At 43.7% G+C, this 17,405-nt stretch overlaps 1 protein-coding gene across 1 annotated transcript in view; it reads left to right on the top strand.

Moving 5' to 3' along the window:
• Positions 1-17,405, top strand: part of LOC141051007 (uncharacterized) — an 850,460-nt gene that overhangs the window by 819,358 nt on the left and 13,697 nt on the right. Inside the window, 5 exon segments of the mRNA XM_073547783.1 lie at positions 1,452-1,601; positions 1,731-1,910; positions 1,994-2,117; positions 2,198-2,295; positions 2,494-2,584. Coding sequence (XP_073403884.1) covers positions 1,452-1,601; positions 1,731-1,910; positions 1,994-2,117; positions 2,198-2,295; positions 2,494-2,584 — 643 coding nt within the window.

The following is a 17,405-nucleotide window of genomic DNA, read 5'->3' as shown; positions in this document are numbered from 1 at the left end:
TGATATGTAGACGGCTGTGAAGGTCTTGTGCTCAGTCTTGATTTATCCACCAGTATTATATGTTTTATACTTGTGTAATGAGAACGGTGGAGATGGCAGGATTAGACCTGATCATAGATGTGACTTCTCCATCTGTCTGTGACTTTTACAATGTTTGTTTCACAGTAAAGATCTGAATCCATAACATGTTTCTGAATTTAACCCATTTATTTTTGTGCAGTTTTTTCCTTTTGTGCAAATCTTATCATTTTACTTAATTGTCATTTTTTTAAGCACTGTACTTTTCTTATATATATTAAATCTAAAGTTTAATAAGTTTGTTCCTTGCTGTTCTAAACGTAAAATAAAGCAAGGAGTTTGTGGTAAATACCAAAACTAACATCAAAACTAATCTCACCAAAGAGAATAATGATATACAGCAAAAGGTGAAAATTAAAGCAGAACTTTTAATAATGTCACTAAAAACATAACCAAAAAAGGTTTTGTCACCCTCAGTGAATAAAATAAGATGGAATGTTCCACCTACACAGTCAAAATGCCTGTATACTAACTGAGGCGGACACAATCCATTGGGATGCAATATAAACCACTCACAATACAGGGCATGTTTAACATAGGGTCTGCTGTGGACTGCCCTTGTCAGGGCGGGAGTTTGGGGATAGATGACTGCTAGCCCCATAGGGATTGACAGGATATTGTCTTCCCCATGCTGCATACCATGACTTAGGATTCCTGATGACTTCCGTTCCTGTTCTTCATTTGTGGTGAGATTGTTCCTATTTTTCATTCCCTTTGTTTATATATACCTTTCCGTATTGTGGTATTCTCACCCCTTTTGTTTGTATACCCTTCTGCATTGTGGTATTATCAATGTGCTAGATTTATATGTGCAATCTGGGTTATGGCTTTTTAGTACGGGGGTAAACTTATAAGGGTACCTGGTACGCTGTGCAATGGAACAATCGATACTACTTTTGCTGTATATCACTGTTCTAAACGTGCCAACATCATAAAGGAAAAGAATAGCTTGTTTATTTTTTCACCTGGTGTATGGCAAAGTGCAAGAAGGACCTAGCTGGTGCTTTGAATAGTTAGCTGTGCATGTGAGCTAGTGTTCCATCCAGGGCAGGCGTCTTGGTGGCCTATCAAAATGGCGAGTGGTGGCTGTGAGAAGTGTGGTGCGACTGTGTGGGATAACCTGGGGGGCGCTTAGCACATTTTCAGCCTATTGTGGTAGTTGAATGAACAAGTGATTGTGAAAAGCAGAGTGCTCCTTTACAATCACATCCAAGTTACAAGAGCAGCAAGTTTATGACATTCCACTTCATACAATCTGACAATACAACATCCTATGCTTTCTGTCTCCTTATATATTCTCCTTATTATCACCTGTAATTGTGTTATTACATGGGATCTTTATGATGTTACATCGTTGTCTTCTCCCCATTTAGATCCCTACAATATTGGATCCTCTCAGTGGAGATCTTCTATATAAGAGATTTTTTCTGGTTGATCCATCAAGGATGGATATGGACAAGCACAAGATGGCGGAGAGGATATTACACCTCACCATAGAGATCCTCTTCCGGCTTACTGGAGAGGTGAGAGATTCAGATAAAATCATATTACATAATTCTTATCTATGGGAATAACAGGTGGACAGAACTGGAGAGGTGAGGACTCTGGAAATGTCTGTAGTGAGATTTATTAATGTGTCTCTCTATAACTAGGATTACACAGTAGTGAAGAAGACCTCTAGGGGGCGCTGTCAGGCCCCTGTGTCTGAGGGATGGAGAAGACCCCAGAGTCCAATCATGGAGCCTCCACCTCACCTCCTGATACATGAGGACATCAATGACCAGAAGATCCTAGAACTTGCCTACAAGATGATTGAGCTGCTGACTGGAGAGGTGACACTGCTGGGAATGCTGGGACATTATGCAGTATGGCTATGAAGGGATTGGAGGGATGACAATATCATTGTATGTGACAGGTTCCTATAAGGTGTCAGGATGTCACCATCTATTTCTCCATGGAGGAGTGGGAGTATTTAGAAGGACACACAGATCAGTACAAGAACGTCATGATGGAGGTTCCCCAGCCCCTCACATCACCAGGTAATAGTACTAAATACACATGGCCTATAATTATCTGTATGTAAGGAATTAATTCAGTCCCTTTTATGTGTTTCCTCTAGTTCTATCCAGTAAGAGGACAACACCAGAGAGATGTCCCCGTCCTCTTCTTCCACAGGACTGTAAACAAGAAGATCCCAATGTTCCTCTGGCTCATCAGGTAGATGGAGAGAAGGTGTCATGAGATCTCCCCTATGAAGTGTAGACGGCTGTGAAGGTCTTGTGCTCAGTCTTGTTTTATCCACCAGTATTATATATTTTATATTTGTGTAATAAGAACGGTGGAGATGGCAGGATTAGAGCTGATCATAGATGTGACTTCTCCATCTGTCTGTGACTTTTACAATATTTGTTTCAGGATGAAGATCTGACTCATATTAATACCACAGAGACAAATGTGAGGGGTGATGAGTGGTGTAAAGAGGAGATTCCTACATATGACTACCCAGGTGAGTAGTAACCACTAAATGCAGAGAAGTCACAGATTCTCCTCAGTCACTGGCTGTCACTGCTTATCGGCTGTGTAATCCAACCATATCACCATTAAAGGTCACCATTTTGCCGCTATACCACTGCATGCTCCTACACCAAAAACTGTCCCTCTTAGTTTGAGCACTTATATAAGAAATTGTACTGGAGCCATCCATTGTTGAATATGCAAGGTCAGAAAATAAACATCTCCCCTTACCTCTTATAAGACGTTGGATCTGATGACTCCATGTCATGAATTTCATGATGTTGTCGATCATAAGTAGTGAAAATTACTCCACAATCTTACCTAAAATGGGGAGTACCAATACTTTTTCAACCTTTGTAGTCAGCAGGGCCGGTTTTTTGGCAAAGTGGGGCCCTAGGCAAAAGTTTAAAATGGGGCCCAAATGCTAACCTATTGCACATCACACAAAAGCATTTCTGTTGTACTTACATGCGCTGAGTTCAGGCCACTAAACGAGTGTGATTGACAATAGTGAAGTCATTCGACGCTTGTTTCCCGGCCTCTTTACAGCAACTGAGAAACAATGATTGGCACAGAACAATAACTAATGGATCAGTCTGTCCCCATACAGTTTCATGTTATCAGCAGCACATCTACAGTTTACACCGGCGATGTGCTGCTGAGAACAGTGATTTCTGTTCCGGCATAAACAATCCAATCACTCGATGAATATGGAGCATTTTGCTTGTTTAGCATAATGCACTCCATAGTCCTCCATATATTATAATGTGCACCACAGTCCTCCATATTGTAAAATGCACATCCCATAGACCTCCATATAATATAATGTGCCCCCTTAGTCCTCCATGTAGTATAATTCACTCCCCATAGTCCTCCATATAGTATGTTACACTCCCTATAGTCCTCCATATATTAAAATACACTGTTCAGTCCTCCATATAGTATTATACAGTTCCCTGTTATGTATGGGTCACCGAGGAGGATGACAGGAACAGGTTGAAAAGTCGACCCTTAGGAAATTTACAACCGGGCATTAACTCAATTGCGCAGTCATAACTCCTATGAGGAGGCAAAGACGCGGACTTAGGGTGGTTTCACATTAGCGCTTTTTAAGCGCACGCACGGCCGGGGGTAGCTCCGCCCCCGAGCCGGCTCTCTGCCCGGCGTGCCCGCCCCTTGCTTGTAGCGCCGCCTCCTAGCGCACAGCGGTGCCTGCGATCGGCGCACCCTATCTTTAGCATAGGGTGCGCAGATCGTGCGCAGGCCGTGCGCTAGTTGCGCTTTGACCTGCGCTGCGCACTTTTGATGGTGCGCCGTGCGCGCCAAAATCCGAAAAGTTTGATTTTTGGCGCGCACGGCGCACCGTCAAAAGTGCGCAGCGCAGGTCAAAGCGCAACTAGCGCACGGCCTGCGCACGATCTGCGCACCCTATGCTAAAGATAGGGTGCGCCGATCGCAGGCGCTGCTGTGCGCTAGGAGGCGGCGCTACAAGCAAGGGGCGGGCACGCCGGGCAGAGAGCCGGCTCGGGGGCGGAGCTACCCCCGGCCGTGCGTGCGCTTAAAAAGCGCTAATGTGAAACCAGCCTTACTCTCACTAAATACATCAGAAAAATCAGCCAAATAGTCAGGAACGTCTTGAGACTGGGGAGAGGTGGAGAAAACAGGAGTGTCACTAAGAACACATTGACAACCCCAACTTACCACAGACAGCGATTTCCAATCTAAAACAGGATTATGGGTTTGCAACCAAGGAAAACCCAGTACAATAGTATCATGTAAATTGTGCAACACCAAAAATTTACAATTCTCTTGATGGTCCGGGGCGACCCGCCTTACCACCTGGGTCCAAAACTGTGGTTTATTCTCTGCCAAAGGGGTAGCATCAATCTCCCTCAAGGGAATAGGGGTTCTCAGGGGCACCATGGGGAAACCACAACGTTTGGCAAAGTCAAGATCCATCAGATTCAAAGCTGCTCCTGAATCCACAGAGGCCTTAGCAGAAAAAGTAGACAAGGAGCAGATCAAGGTAACCGCCAAAAGGAACTTAGGCTGTACACTGCCCACCGCAAATGCGTGAGCAAAACGTTTTTCTCGTTTAGGGCAGACAGAAATAACATGAGAGGCGTCCCCACAAAAGAAGCATAACTTACTACGCCTTCTAAACTCTTGACGTTGCGTCCTAGACAGTACCCTATCACATTGAATGGGTTCAGAAGTTTGTTCAAAAGGCAGCACCGCCTCTCGCGTACTTTTACGTTCACGTAAACGTCGATCAATTTGAATCAGAGGGGACAGGAAATCTCACCATAACATCTTTTACGGTTTCTGCCAGACCTTTCTGAAAGAGAGCTGCTAGGGCATCATCATTCCATTTAGTAAGGACCGCTCACTTTCGGAACTTCTGGCAGTATAACCGCAGCATCCTGACCCTGGTTCAATGCCAATAAGGTCTTCTCAGCTTGATCAATAGTATCAGGTTCATCATACAACAACCCCTGGGCCTGAAAAAAACGTATCCACATTAGCCAGAATAGGATCTCCAGGTGTCAGAGAAAAAGCCCAATCCTGGGGATCGCCGTGCAGCAGTGAGATGACAATTTTAACCTGCTGCACCGAGCTCCCTGATGAATTAGGCTTCAAGGCAAGAAATAGTTTACAGTTATTCTTGAAATTCAAAAATTTAGACCGATCCCCAGAAAACACATCAGGAGTATGGATCTTTGGTTCTACAGCAGATGATTGAAAGAGATAAGCAGAAATTCCCCGCACTTCAGCAGCGAGCTGCTCAACATGATCGGATAATTGCTTAGTCTCCATTAAAGAAAAAATATCCTCCTCCGTCCCAAGAGAAAAAGAGGAAAAAATATATAAAAAAAAAATTCGGACACTTTTTTTTTTTTTTTTTTTTTTTTCCCTTCTTCTGAGTACCCTAGAGTCTGCGGTTAGTCTGGTGATTTTCTGTTATGAATGGGTCACCGAGGAGGATGGCAGGAACAGGCTAAGCCACCAGAAGACCAGAGAGGTTGGTAACTAAGCGGATTGCAGACCCCTGATCCTATCCGCACAACTAGCAGTTGCCGTGGAGCTTTCCTACGATGCCCTAGACGCTTCGTCACAGCTGGAGGACTAACTAAGCCTAAAGACAGAAAGATGAAATCTAAACTGCCCCGGAGCAGATCCCCAAAGGAATAGACAGCCCCCAAACATATATTGTCGGTGAGACAATATGAAACACAAACACAGGCAGAGAACAAACTAAGCAAACGGTGGGGCCCAAGCTGTCTAGACAGGACAGAAAAAGATACTGTCTGCAATCACGCACAAAACCATGAAAAAGTCAAACACTTCTGATATATAAAAAATCCTGAGATCACACGATCTCACCCCCGCTAGATCAGCACTCTGATATAAACTGGCAGCAAGCAAAAAGATACTAACATAACAGGGGACTGAACAAGCTGCAACATATGAAGCAGGGCCCAGCGCTGCCCCCAGCAGGGAACACGCTGAACCCTAACAGCAAAACAGAAAGCAAAAAAAGACACAACCAGATTAGATGCAAAGGATTAGAAAAGAATCACTTAGCTGAACATGCAGATCAGGCAGGGGACAAAAGAGCTCCAAATGCACACAGAGGAAAAAAATCACCAGCAACCTTCAAGAGCAGCCAGCTCCATTATATGCTCCCAGCCAGCAATCCCAGATTCCCATTTATCATCGTCAGGTGGAGAACCTCCATCCACCTGGCCAGCTCCACTTCTCTCATTAACCACCAGAGGGAGCTCAGAAATCCGAGCAAGGGAGTTTACAACACTTCCCATAGTCCTCCATATAGTGTAATACACTCCTCATAGTCCTCCATAAATTAAAATATACTGCTCAGTCCTCCATATAGTATAATACACTCCTCAATTCTCCATATAGTATAATACACTCCTCATAGTGCTCCATTTAGTACAATGCACCTCCATAGTCATCCATGTAGTACAATTCACTTCCCATAGTATAATGCATCCCATAGTTCTTCATATAGTCCTCGATACATTATAATGCAGTCCACATATAGTACAGTGCAGCCACCCCACAATGCAGCCACTCCATAGAATATAATGTAGCCCCCTCAGAGTATAATGCAGCCACGCCATACAATATAATGTAACCCCCATACAATATAATGCAGCCCCGTCATATACTGTAGTATAATGTAGACCCCTCATAGAGTATGATGCAATCACCCCTCATAGAATATAATAAATATAATGTAGCCCCCATAGAATATAATACAGCCCACCTCCCCATAGAATATAATGTAGCCCCATCAAAGAGTATGATGCAATCCTCCCTCATAGAAAATAATACAGCCCCCCATAGAAAATAATGTAGCTCACCTCCCCATATAATATACTGTAATGTAGCCCCATCAAGGAATATGATGCAATCCTCCCTCATAGAAAATAATACAGGCCCCCCCATAGAAAATAATGCAGCCCCCCATAGAATATAATACAGCCCACCTTCCCATAGAATATAATGTAGCCCCCCCATAGAAAATAATACAGCCCCCTCATAGAATATAATACAGCCCATCTCCCCATAGAATATAATGTAGCCCCCCATATAATATAATACAGCCCACCTCCCCATAGAATATAATGTACCCCCTATAGAATATAATACAGCCCACCACCCCATAGAATATAATGTATCCCCCCCCATAGAATATAATACAGCTGCCCATAGAATATAATGTTGCCCCCCCAGAAAGGCCCCACCGTCCAGTACTCAATGATATATATAAAATAAAAAAAACACAATCCTCACCTCCTCGTGCCCCGCGCTGCTCCAGGCTTGTCTCCGGTCTCTACGGCGGCATACAGTTGGTGCGCGATGAAGTGACGTTATCGTGTACGCGCAGTGTCAAAGGCAGAGGGAAATGATGGGAGAGGGAGCGTCATCTGACGCTCTCTCCTCCATCGTTGCTTTGAACACTGCAGCGGAGTGGAGTTGGTGCTGGCTGCAAGCGACCCCCCCCCCCCCCGACTCAAGGGGCCCATAGCGGCTGCGTGGTGTGCCGCTATTATCAGCACCTTGGCATTTTCGCCACACAGCCCTCCATGAGCTCGCCAGAGGTAGCCTGACTGCCATTAGGTACCGAGATGAGATCCTCAGACCCCTTGTGAGACCATATGCTGGTGCGGTTGCCCCTGGGTTCCTCCTAATGCAGGACAATGCCAGACCTCTTGTGGCTGGAGTGTGTGAGCAGTTCTTGCAAGATGAAGGCATTGAAGCTATGGCCTGGCCCGCCCGTTCCCCATACCTGAATCCAATCAATCACATCTGGGACATCATGTCTCGCTCCATCCACCAACGTCACCTTGCACCACAGACGGTCCAGGAGTTGGCGGATGCTTTAATTCAGGTTTGGGAGGAGATCCCTCAGGAGACCATGCGACGCGTCATCAGGAGTATGCCCAGGCGTTGTACAGTAGGGAGGTCATACAGGCACTTGGAGGCCACACACAATACTGAGCATCTTTTCCTTGTCATGAGGCATTTTCACTGAAATTGGATCAGCCTGTAATTTGATTTTCCACTGATTTTGAGCATCATTCCAAATCCAAACCTCTATGGGATATTCATTTTGATTTACATTGATAATTATGTTTTATTCTGAGCACATTCCACTATGCAATGAATAAAAATTTGCAACTGGAATATTTCATTCAGAGATATCTAGGATGTGGTATTTTAGTGTTCCCTTTATTTTTTTGAGCAGTGTATATACATACATACAGTGGAGGAAATAAGTATTTGATCCCCTGCTGACTTACTGATTTTTGTTAGTTTGCCCACTGACAAATACATGAACAGTGTATAACTTTAACATTGAGAGAGAAAATATCAAAAATAAAATCCCGAAAATCACATTGTATAAATTATGTAAATTTATTTGCATTTTGCAGTGAGAAATAAGTATTTGATCCCCTACCAACCATTAAGAGTTCTGGCTCCTACAGACCAGTTAGATGCTCCATCAACTCGTTACCTGCTTTAAAGTCAACTCTCTTACATAGTCACCTTTTATAAAAGACTCCTGTCCACAAACTCAGTCAGACTCTAACCTCTACAACATGGGTAAGACTAAAGAGGTTTCTAAGGATGTTAGGGACAGAGAAGCTGGAATGGGCTACAAAACCATCAATAAGATGCTGGGTGAGAAGGAGACAACTGTTGGTGCAATAGTAAGAAAATGGAAGAAATGCAAAATGACTGTCAATCGACATCGATCTGGGGCGCCATGCAAAATCTCACCTCATGGGGTATCGTTGATCATGAGGAAGGTGATCAGACTAAAACTACACAGGAGGAACTTGCTAATTATCTCAAGGCAGCTGGGACCACAGTCACCCAGAAAACCATTGCTAACACATTACGCCGTGAAGGTGTAAAATCCTGCAGTGCCCACAAGGTCCCCCTGCTCAAGAAGGCACATGTACAGGCCCATCTGAAGTTTGCCAAAGAACACCTGGATGATTCTGTGAGTGATTGGGAGAAGGTGCTGTAGTCTGATGAGACAAAAATTGAGGTCTTTGGCAGTAACTCAACTCGTCGTGTTTAGAGGAAGAGAAATGCTGCCTATGACCCAAAGAACACCATACCCACTGTCAAGCATGGAGGTGGAAACATTATATTTTGGAGGTGTTTCTCTGCTAAGGGTACAGGACTAGTTCACCACATCAATGGGAGAATGGATGAAGCCATGTACCTTAAAATCCTGAGTGACAACCTCCTTCCCTTTGCCAGGACGTTAAAAATGGGTCGTGGCTGGGTCTTCCATTAAGACAGTGACCCAAAAAATACAGTCAAGGCAACAAAGGAGTGGCTCAAAAAGAAGCACATTAAGGTTACTGAGTAGCCTAGCCAGTCTCCAGACCTTAATCCCATAGAAAACTTGTGGAGCGCGTTGAAGTTGCCAAGCAACAGCCTCAAAATCTTAATGATTTAGAGATGATCTGCAAAGAGGAGTGGACCAAAATTCCTCCTGACATGTGCGCAAACTTCATCATCAACTACAAAAACATCTGACTGCTGTGCTTGCCAACAAGGGTTTTGCCACCAAGTATTAAGTCTTGCTTGCCAGAGGGATCAAATTTTTCACAGCAAAATTCAAATAAACGTATATAATTTACACAATGTGATTTTCTGGATTTTATTTTTGATATTCTCTCTCTCAGTGTTAAAAATAACCTACCCTTAAAATTATAGACTGTTCATGTCTTTGTCAGTGGGCAAACTTACAAAATCAGGAAGGGATCAAATACTTATTTTCCACACTGTGTATATATATATAATCTCTACTAGTTCCCCTCCTTCCCTTGTGTAATTATCAAATATAATTAAAGATGCCTCAGTCCTAGAAAAACTGCAGGAAAAACACAACTTTATTGGGAGGTAAAGTTCCTGCTGCTTCTTCGAATTAAAGGAAAAATGAAAGGAAATAATCCTTGTAATCCTAAAGCAGCGGCAGCAATGTGGGATATAGCAATTATCCATCCTTTTGGAGGGTACTGTTAGCCTGCGGACAGTAGAACCGTTGTTCCCCAAACATATTTATATGTAAACAAAAGACAATGATCAGCAGTTCCACCAATGTCGACCCACACAGGCAGGAGCACCCCAAGGTAAGTGTCTATATAAAATTAAATGTTAGAGCGAGATACTTGCCAACATTACCACCTGTCCCTTCGGGAAGACAAAAGAAAAAAAACATTAGGGAAAGGAGAGGCTCTACATAATAGACAAAAGGATATGACTTTTTTTTTTTTTTTTCAATGCTGGAGTGGCGCTTTGAATCTAATCCCCCCTGCCTGCGGTGTCTTTATAATTTTTTTCAGTACCTTCCTGGTGCCCCCTGCGCCTTCTTGTGACAGTAGATTCTAACTGGCCGGAAGTCAGAACCTACGTCACACTCTCTCAATACAGGTCTATGAGAGCTAAAATGAGGCTCTAATAGACTTTTATTGAAAAGTAATTTCCGCATCTCTCCATGAAGCACTGGAGCTGCGAGCAGGTCACTTTTTGCAGAGATCGTCTGGAGCAATGCTGGAAACAGATGAATGCTGCAGGTGAGTATCAGACAGGTGGCCGAGGATTTAGATTTAAAGCACCACTCCAGCAGTGCAATAAAAAAAACAACACTGGAGTCGTACTTTAACCCCTTCACGACATTTGCAGTAAATATCCGTCATGGTCGGGAAGTATTCAGACCTCTTTACATTTTTCACTCTGTTTCATTGCAGCCATTTGGTAACTTCAAAAAAGTTCTTTTTTTTCTCATTAATGTTCACTCTGCACCCCATCTTGACTGAAAAAAAACAGAAATGTAGAAATTTTTGCAAATTTATTAAAAAAGAGAAACTGAAATATCACATGGTCATAAATATTCAGACCCTTTGCTCAGTATTGATTAGAAGCACCCTTTTGAGCTAGTACAGCAGTGAGTCTTCTTGGGAATGATGCAACAAGTTTTTCACACCTGGATTTGGGGATCCTGTGCCATTCTTCCTTGCAGATCCTCTCCAGTTCCGTCAGGTTGGATGGTGAACGTTGGAGGACAGCCATTTTCAGGTCTCTCCAGAGATGCTGAATTGGGTTTAGGTCAGGGATCTGGCTGGGCCAGTCAAGAATGGTCACAGAGTTGTTCTGAAGCCACTCCTTTGTTATTTTAGCTGTGTGCTTAGGGTCATTGTCTTGTTGGAAGGTGAACATTCGGCCAAGTCTGAGGTCCAGAGCACTCTGGAAGAGGTTTTTATCCAGGGTATCTCTGTACTTGGCCACATTCATGTTTCCTTCAATTGCAACCAGTCGTCCTGTCCCTGCAGCTGAAAAACACCACCATAGCATGATGCTGCCACCAACATGTTTCACTGTTGGGATTGTATTGGGCAGGTGATGAGCATTGCTTGGTTTTCTCCACACATACTGCTTAGAATAGAACTTTCTCTCTCACCCATGATAGCACCACAGAGAGAGGGGATCCGCCCTTCAGGGACAGGAACCTACAGATAAAAGGGCGGTACCTCTCCTCCGCCTTCAGTTGGGTTCCTGTCCCTGACAGGGGGACCCACAGTACGGCGCACCTGTGATTTGAAGGAGAAGAGTCCGGATCCGGGGCCGACTTGTCCAGTATACGGCAGGGGGGAGGCCCCTGTTGCGGCAGGAACAGTGCCCGAAGCCACCACCGCCACCACCACTGGGGCCGATGCGTGCTGCTGGGTGAGCGGGCGGGAGACGTCGGAGCCGCCGCTCCGGAAAGGAGATCGGGGTTCACGGGGACCCGGTGGAAGTGTGGGCAGCGCCATTGGACAGAGAGTACCAAGACGGCCTCTGGGTCCCTCAAACCGGCGCATGCGCAGGAGCATGCTCCCCGGCCAGCCGCGGTGCAGGATGGGAGCGGTGACGTCACGGGGACGGCACATTTAAAAATGGTGGATTCAGAACTCCTGGCTGGAAGCAATCCTGATAATGGGGGATAGCGACCAGCAACAGGAGCAGCATGCCAGGCTGCAGCTCAAGCAGCAGCAGCACCACCAACACCACCACCGGCAGAAGGAACGAAACAGAGATGGCCGTTCCAGCAGTCACTCCACGCGGTGCAGTACGTCAGCGGCAAGGAGCAAATCGCCACCAGGAGATCAGCCTATACAGGACCTGACTCCATCTCCCGAACCGGTACCTGCAGCCGCGCACCTTTGGGGGTAAGTGATCTTCGTGAATGTTCACCCTTGTAATACAATTCCTCTCCCTTATTAGGGAAAGAAGAAGGGAAAAAAGAACAGGGAATGCCCCACTTGCACTAGACCCCTACCTGTATCATGGGAGAAAAGCTATGTGAGTCTTGCACAAAAATTCTTTGTCAGGAGACTCCGGATTTCGCATCCGACCTAAGGGCCGCAATCAAATCAGAGGTTCAGAGCGCCCTCGTATCCCTTAAGCATAGGGATAAAACGAGGAAGAAAGACACGATAGGAACCTGCCAGTCAGACTCTTCCACGTCGGGAGAAATCACGTCTAAAACCTCGGAATCCGGCTCCTCAGACGAGGAAACAGGAGGGCGTCACAGTTTTCCCCTAGAAGAGGTAGACAGACTAGTAAAAGCTGTAAGGTCTACCATGGGGGTATTGGACCCTAGGCCGGATAAAACAGTCCAGGACATAATGTTCGGGGGACTAGGCCAGAAAAAAACTGAGAGCATTTCCACTTAACAAAATTGTCAAGGGCCTAATCAAAAAAGAATGGGACAAGCCAGACAGGAAAAATACTACAGTCCCTTCCCTTAAAAGAAAATATCCCTTTGAGGAGGAGGCATCTACGTCTTGGGATAAAGCCCCGAAGCTTGATGTAGCAGTCGCAAAGGCCTCAAAGAAATTCGCCCTTCCTTTTGAGGACATGGGCACCCTCAGGGATCCCCTAGATAAAAAGGCAGATACCTTTCTAAAGGGGGCATGGGAGTCAGCAGGCGGTAACCTCAGGCCAGCCATAGCGGTGACATGTACTTCAAGAGCCCTAATGGTATGGGTGGACCAACTTGAGAAACAGCTGAGGGAAGGGACACCAAGGGATAAGATCTTAGATTCTATCCCAGTAATAAGGGGAGCGGCTGCTTTCCTAGCGGACTCATTGGCCGATTCAGTCAGGCTATCGTCCAAAATAGCAGCACTTTCAAACGCGGCCTGAAGAACACTATGGCTTAAAAGTTGGCCAAGGGACCTACAGACCAAAATGAAATTATGTTCAATCCCCTGTGAAGAGAAATTCCTTTTTGGGGAGATGTTAGATGACATCCTCTAGAAAGCAGCGGACAAGAAGAAAGGGTTCCCAAATTTGGGGCCAGCAGCATTTAAAAGGCCCTTTCGAAATAGGAGGTTTTTTCAGAGGAGACCACCGAGGGAACAAAAGTGGGATGACAAAAGAAGAGATAGAGGGTTCTTCTTTAGTAACTCTTCCCGAGACAAAAAGCCCTCCAAGTGACAGTACGCCCAGGGTGGAGGGAAGGTTAACCCTTTTTCTTCCAGCCTGGAGGAGAATTTCAAACAACCCATGGATAGTAAACCTAATCCAGGAGGGCCTAAGAATAGACTTTCTCTCTATATTGATTGCAGCATTTAGCAGGCATGCAAAGGGAGTAAGCCCCTCTGCCCTCCGGTTGGCGCCCCGCGATGTCATTGTGAGAAGCTGATTGTTGCCATGGTGACTCAATGTCATCATGACGACATCCGGGTCACCAGAGCTAGCAAACATGTTGCACTATGCTCACAGCATTGTGTATCCTGTCTGTCTTTCATTTCAGCACAGACAGTTTATTAAGTATGACGATGCTCATGTATTGTTATGCTTTACAAGTAATCAGAAGCAATCAGAGTTTTAAAAAAAAAAAAAGTGAAAGTCCAATAGAGGGGCAAAGTAAAATATGTTTTTAAAGAAAGATAAAATAATAAAAAATATATATATATATATTGTACACAGAAATATTGTTATAAAAAAAGTACACATTTGGTATTGCCACGAAAACTGCCCCACTAGTTAACCTCTTTAGCGAACACTGTAAAAAAAAAATAAAAAAGTGAGGCAAAAAAATATACTTTATCATCATACTGCTGAACAAGTGAAATAAAATGCGATAAAAGACATATGTTAATGAATATAGTATCACTGTAAACATCATCTTGCCCTGCAAAAACAAACCCTGACCTGACTGTCAGCCGAAATATGAAAAATGATAGCAATCTAAATATGAGGATGCGCAATAAAAAGCGTCTTTTAATGTGTGATAGCAGACAAACATAAAAACTATATAAATCTGGTATCGCTGAACTCGCACTGACCCGAAGAATAAAGTTGTCTAATCACTTATACTGCACAAAGAACGGCATAAAAAATAAAACCAATTCTTCACCTGCTGTTGATTTTGTTCATTCTGCCTCCCAAAGAACGCAGTAAGGCTCGGTTCACATGTATCCTGCGTTGAGCGTGTCAACCTAGGTTTCTGTGTAATTCTCTGAAATACATGATTCAGATGGAACCCTCGGAAGATTCCCTATAATGAGGCAGATGGAGCCACTGTGGACATCGTTTGGCCTTTGATTCGGCGGTGTCCGTCTTTTTAGGTGTGCATAAAAGCGCCGATGGCCACAGTTTTGTGCACTTCTGAAAAGAACTCCGCTGAACAGAGGCCAGATGGAGTCCAGAGTAACTCTCCTGCCTCATTATAGTGAATAGATCCCTCGAGTGTTTCATCTCAATCACGTCACTTGGAGATTTAGATGGAAACCCCGATGTAAGTGCTCATCGAAGAGCACAGAATAAATGTGATCCCAAACATTATGTAAAATGTCCCTATTAAAAGCTTCAACTCAATCCACAAAAAAGGAAGTCTCCACTCGGGTCTGCCATTTGTTAACGGATATATAGGGGGTTTGCACGTTTCTGGTAGCACAAAGGCTCTGGAAAATCGCTTATGGCACCCAAATTCAAATACACCCTACTTCTAAGTCCCAGTGTGCCTAAACCACATTTAGCGTCCACATGTTTGGCATTTCTGTAGCAATGAGAGTTCACCTAATTTAAGGGTGCATGTCTCCAGAAGCACGAGCTGGGCACTACAACGTACTGGTCACTACAATGGCAGTTTGTAATTTTCACATCCACTGCTGCTTGTTTCTGCAAAGCGCCCATGGAGTCAAAATCGTCAGCATACCTGTAGATAATTTCCAAAAAAGGGTCAGTTGAGGTGGGATTTTGCTTTTCTATCACGTAGTGGCTCTATATATGGAGTCTGAAAACTATTCTTGGAAAATCTGCACTCCAGGAGGCAAATAGCGCTCCTCCTTCCTAGTCTCGCCATGTGGCTAAGCTGTACTGTACAGCCATATATAGGGTGTTTCTACATTCAGCAGAAATTGTGGGACAATTTTTGGTGCCATTTTTACCCATTTCTCAGTATGAAAATGTAAAATCTGGGGCTAAAATACAATTTTAGTGGTAAAAATTTAATTATTTTTTCTTCACTGCCCAATGGTATAAAACTCTGTGAGGCACATGTGCTGTCAATATGATCACTGCACCCCTAGATGAGTTTGAGAAGTGTGGTTTGTAAATTGAGGTCATTTATGTGGGGTTTTCTGTTCTGGCACTTCAGGGGCTCTGCCAGTGTGACATAGCACCCTCAAACCAGGCAGAAAAATCTGCAATGTGATATGACGCTCCTACAATTCTGAACTTTGCACTGTGCCTCAAAAGTAGTTTTAGACTACGTATGGGGCATCGTTGAAAATTTGGGGCTAAAAACATTTTTGTGGAAAAAATGTGATTTTATTTGTTTTCATAGCTCTACTTTATAAACTTGAACCTGTGAGTTCAAGGTGTTCAACACATGTCTAGATACATTCCTTGAGAAGAATTAGGTCACTTGTGGGAGTTTCCACTGTTTAGTTTTATCAGTGACTATCCAAATGCTACATGGTGTCCACTAATTATTCCTGTAAATTTTGTATACGAAAAGTCAAATAGCCACCTTCCCTTTCAAGCACTGACGTGCACCCAAACAGTAATTTTCCCCCAGATTTGGGTATCTGCGTGCTCAGAAGAAATTGCACAACAAATTTTGTGTTCCATTTTCTCCTGTTACCCTTGTGAAAATTAAAAATATTGGGGTCGAAATTTAATGTTTTGTGAAAAAGTTAAATGTTCATTTTTTCCTTCCACATTCCAATAACTTCTATGAAACACCTGAAGGGTTAATAAACTTCTTGAACGTGGTTTTGAGCACCTTGAGGGGTACAGTTTTTAGAACGGTGTCACTTTACGGTATTTTCTGCCACAGAGATCCCCAAAGTCACTTCGAGTGTGATGTGGTCCCTTAAAAAAAAAAAAAATGGTTTTGTAAAAATAAGAAATCTCTGGTCAACTTTTAACCCTTAAAACTACTTAATAAAAAAAAAAGTTTCAAAAATTGTTCTGATGTAAATTAGACATGTGCGAAATGTTATTTATTAACTGTTTTGTGTGACATGACTCTCTGATTTAAAGGCACAAAAATTAAAAGTTTGAAGATAACTAAAAAATTTCAAACTTCTCCAAATTTCTGATTTTTTTTTTTTTTTCCCAAATAAACGCAAGTCAAATCGAAGAAATTTTACCACTTTATCATGAAGTTCAATGCGTCACAAAAAACAGCCTCAGAATCAGTGGGATCCATTGTAGAGTACTTGCCACAAAAAGTGACACTGGTCAGAATTGTAAAATTTGGCTTGGTCATGAAGGTGAAAACCGGCTCAGGGTGAAGGGGTTAAATAAACTCATCAAACAGAAAATATTGTCCCCTACGATTGTTTGGATTGCCTAGTAATACCATGTCACATATTGTAATTCAGGGTTGCACAACATTTTTTGCTCTAAAAGGTACATTGCCATACTGAACCAATTCCAAGGTCCACGAAAAATTTCAAGGGGTGCTTACATAAATCCATCACTAGCAGCACCATCAGTACATTAATACGTCACTGTTGCCAAGTTGAGGATTTGGAGAGTTTCTACTCCAAATAAAAATCAGTATTAACACAAGCTAACTTAGGCTGGTTTCACATTTGCGTTTTTTAGCGCTGGAAAAAAACGCATACCTGCGCATGCGTTTTTTCCCCTATATTTAACATGGGTGCGCATACCTGCGCGCTGGCATGCGCACGTATGCGATTTTCATGCGCTGCGTTTTTTTGGGGTGTGCGTTGGTATTTTCCAGACGCAGCATGTTGCAT

The sequence above is a fragment of the Dendrobates tinctorius genome, unplaced genomic scaffold (genome assembly GCF_039654945.1).
Source record: "Dendrobates tinctorius isolate UK_male_01 unplaced genomic scaffold, ASM3965494v1 ptg000155l, whole genome shotgun sequence".
Lineage (NCBI taxonomy): Eukaryota > Metazoa > Chordata > Amphibia > Anura > Dendrobatidae > Dendrobates > Dendrobates tinctorius.
Note: the sequence above shows the minus strand (reverse complement) of the source record. Positions and strands in the feature narration are given on the sequence as shown.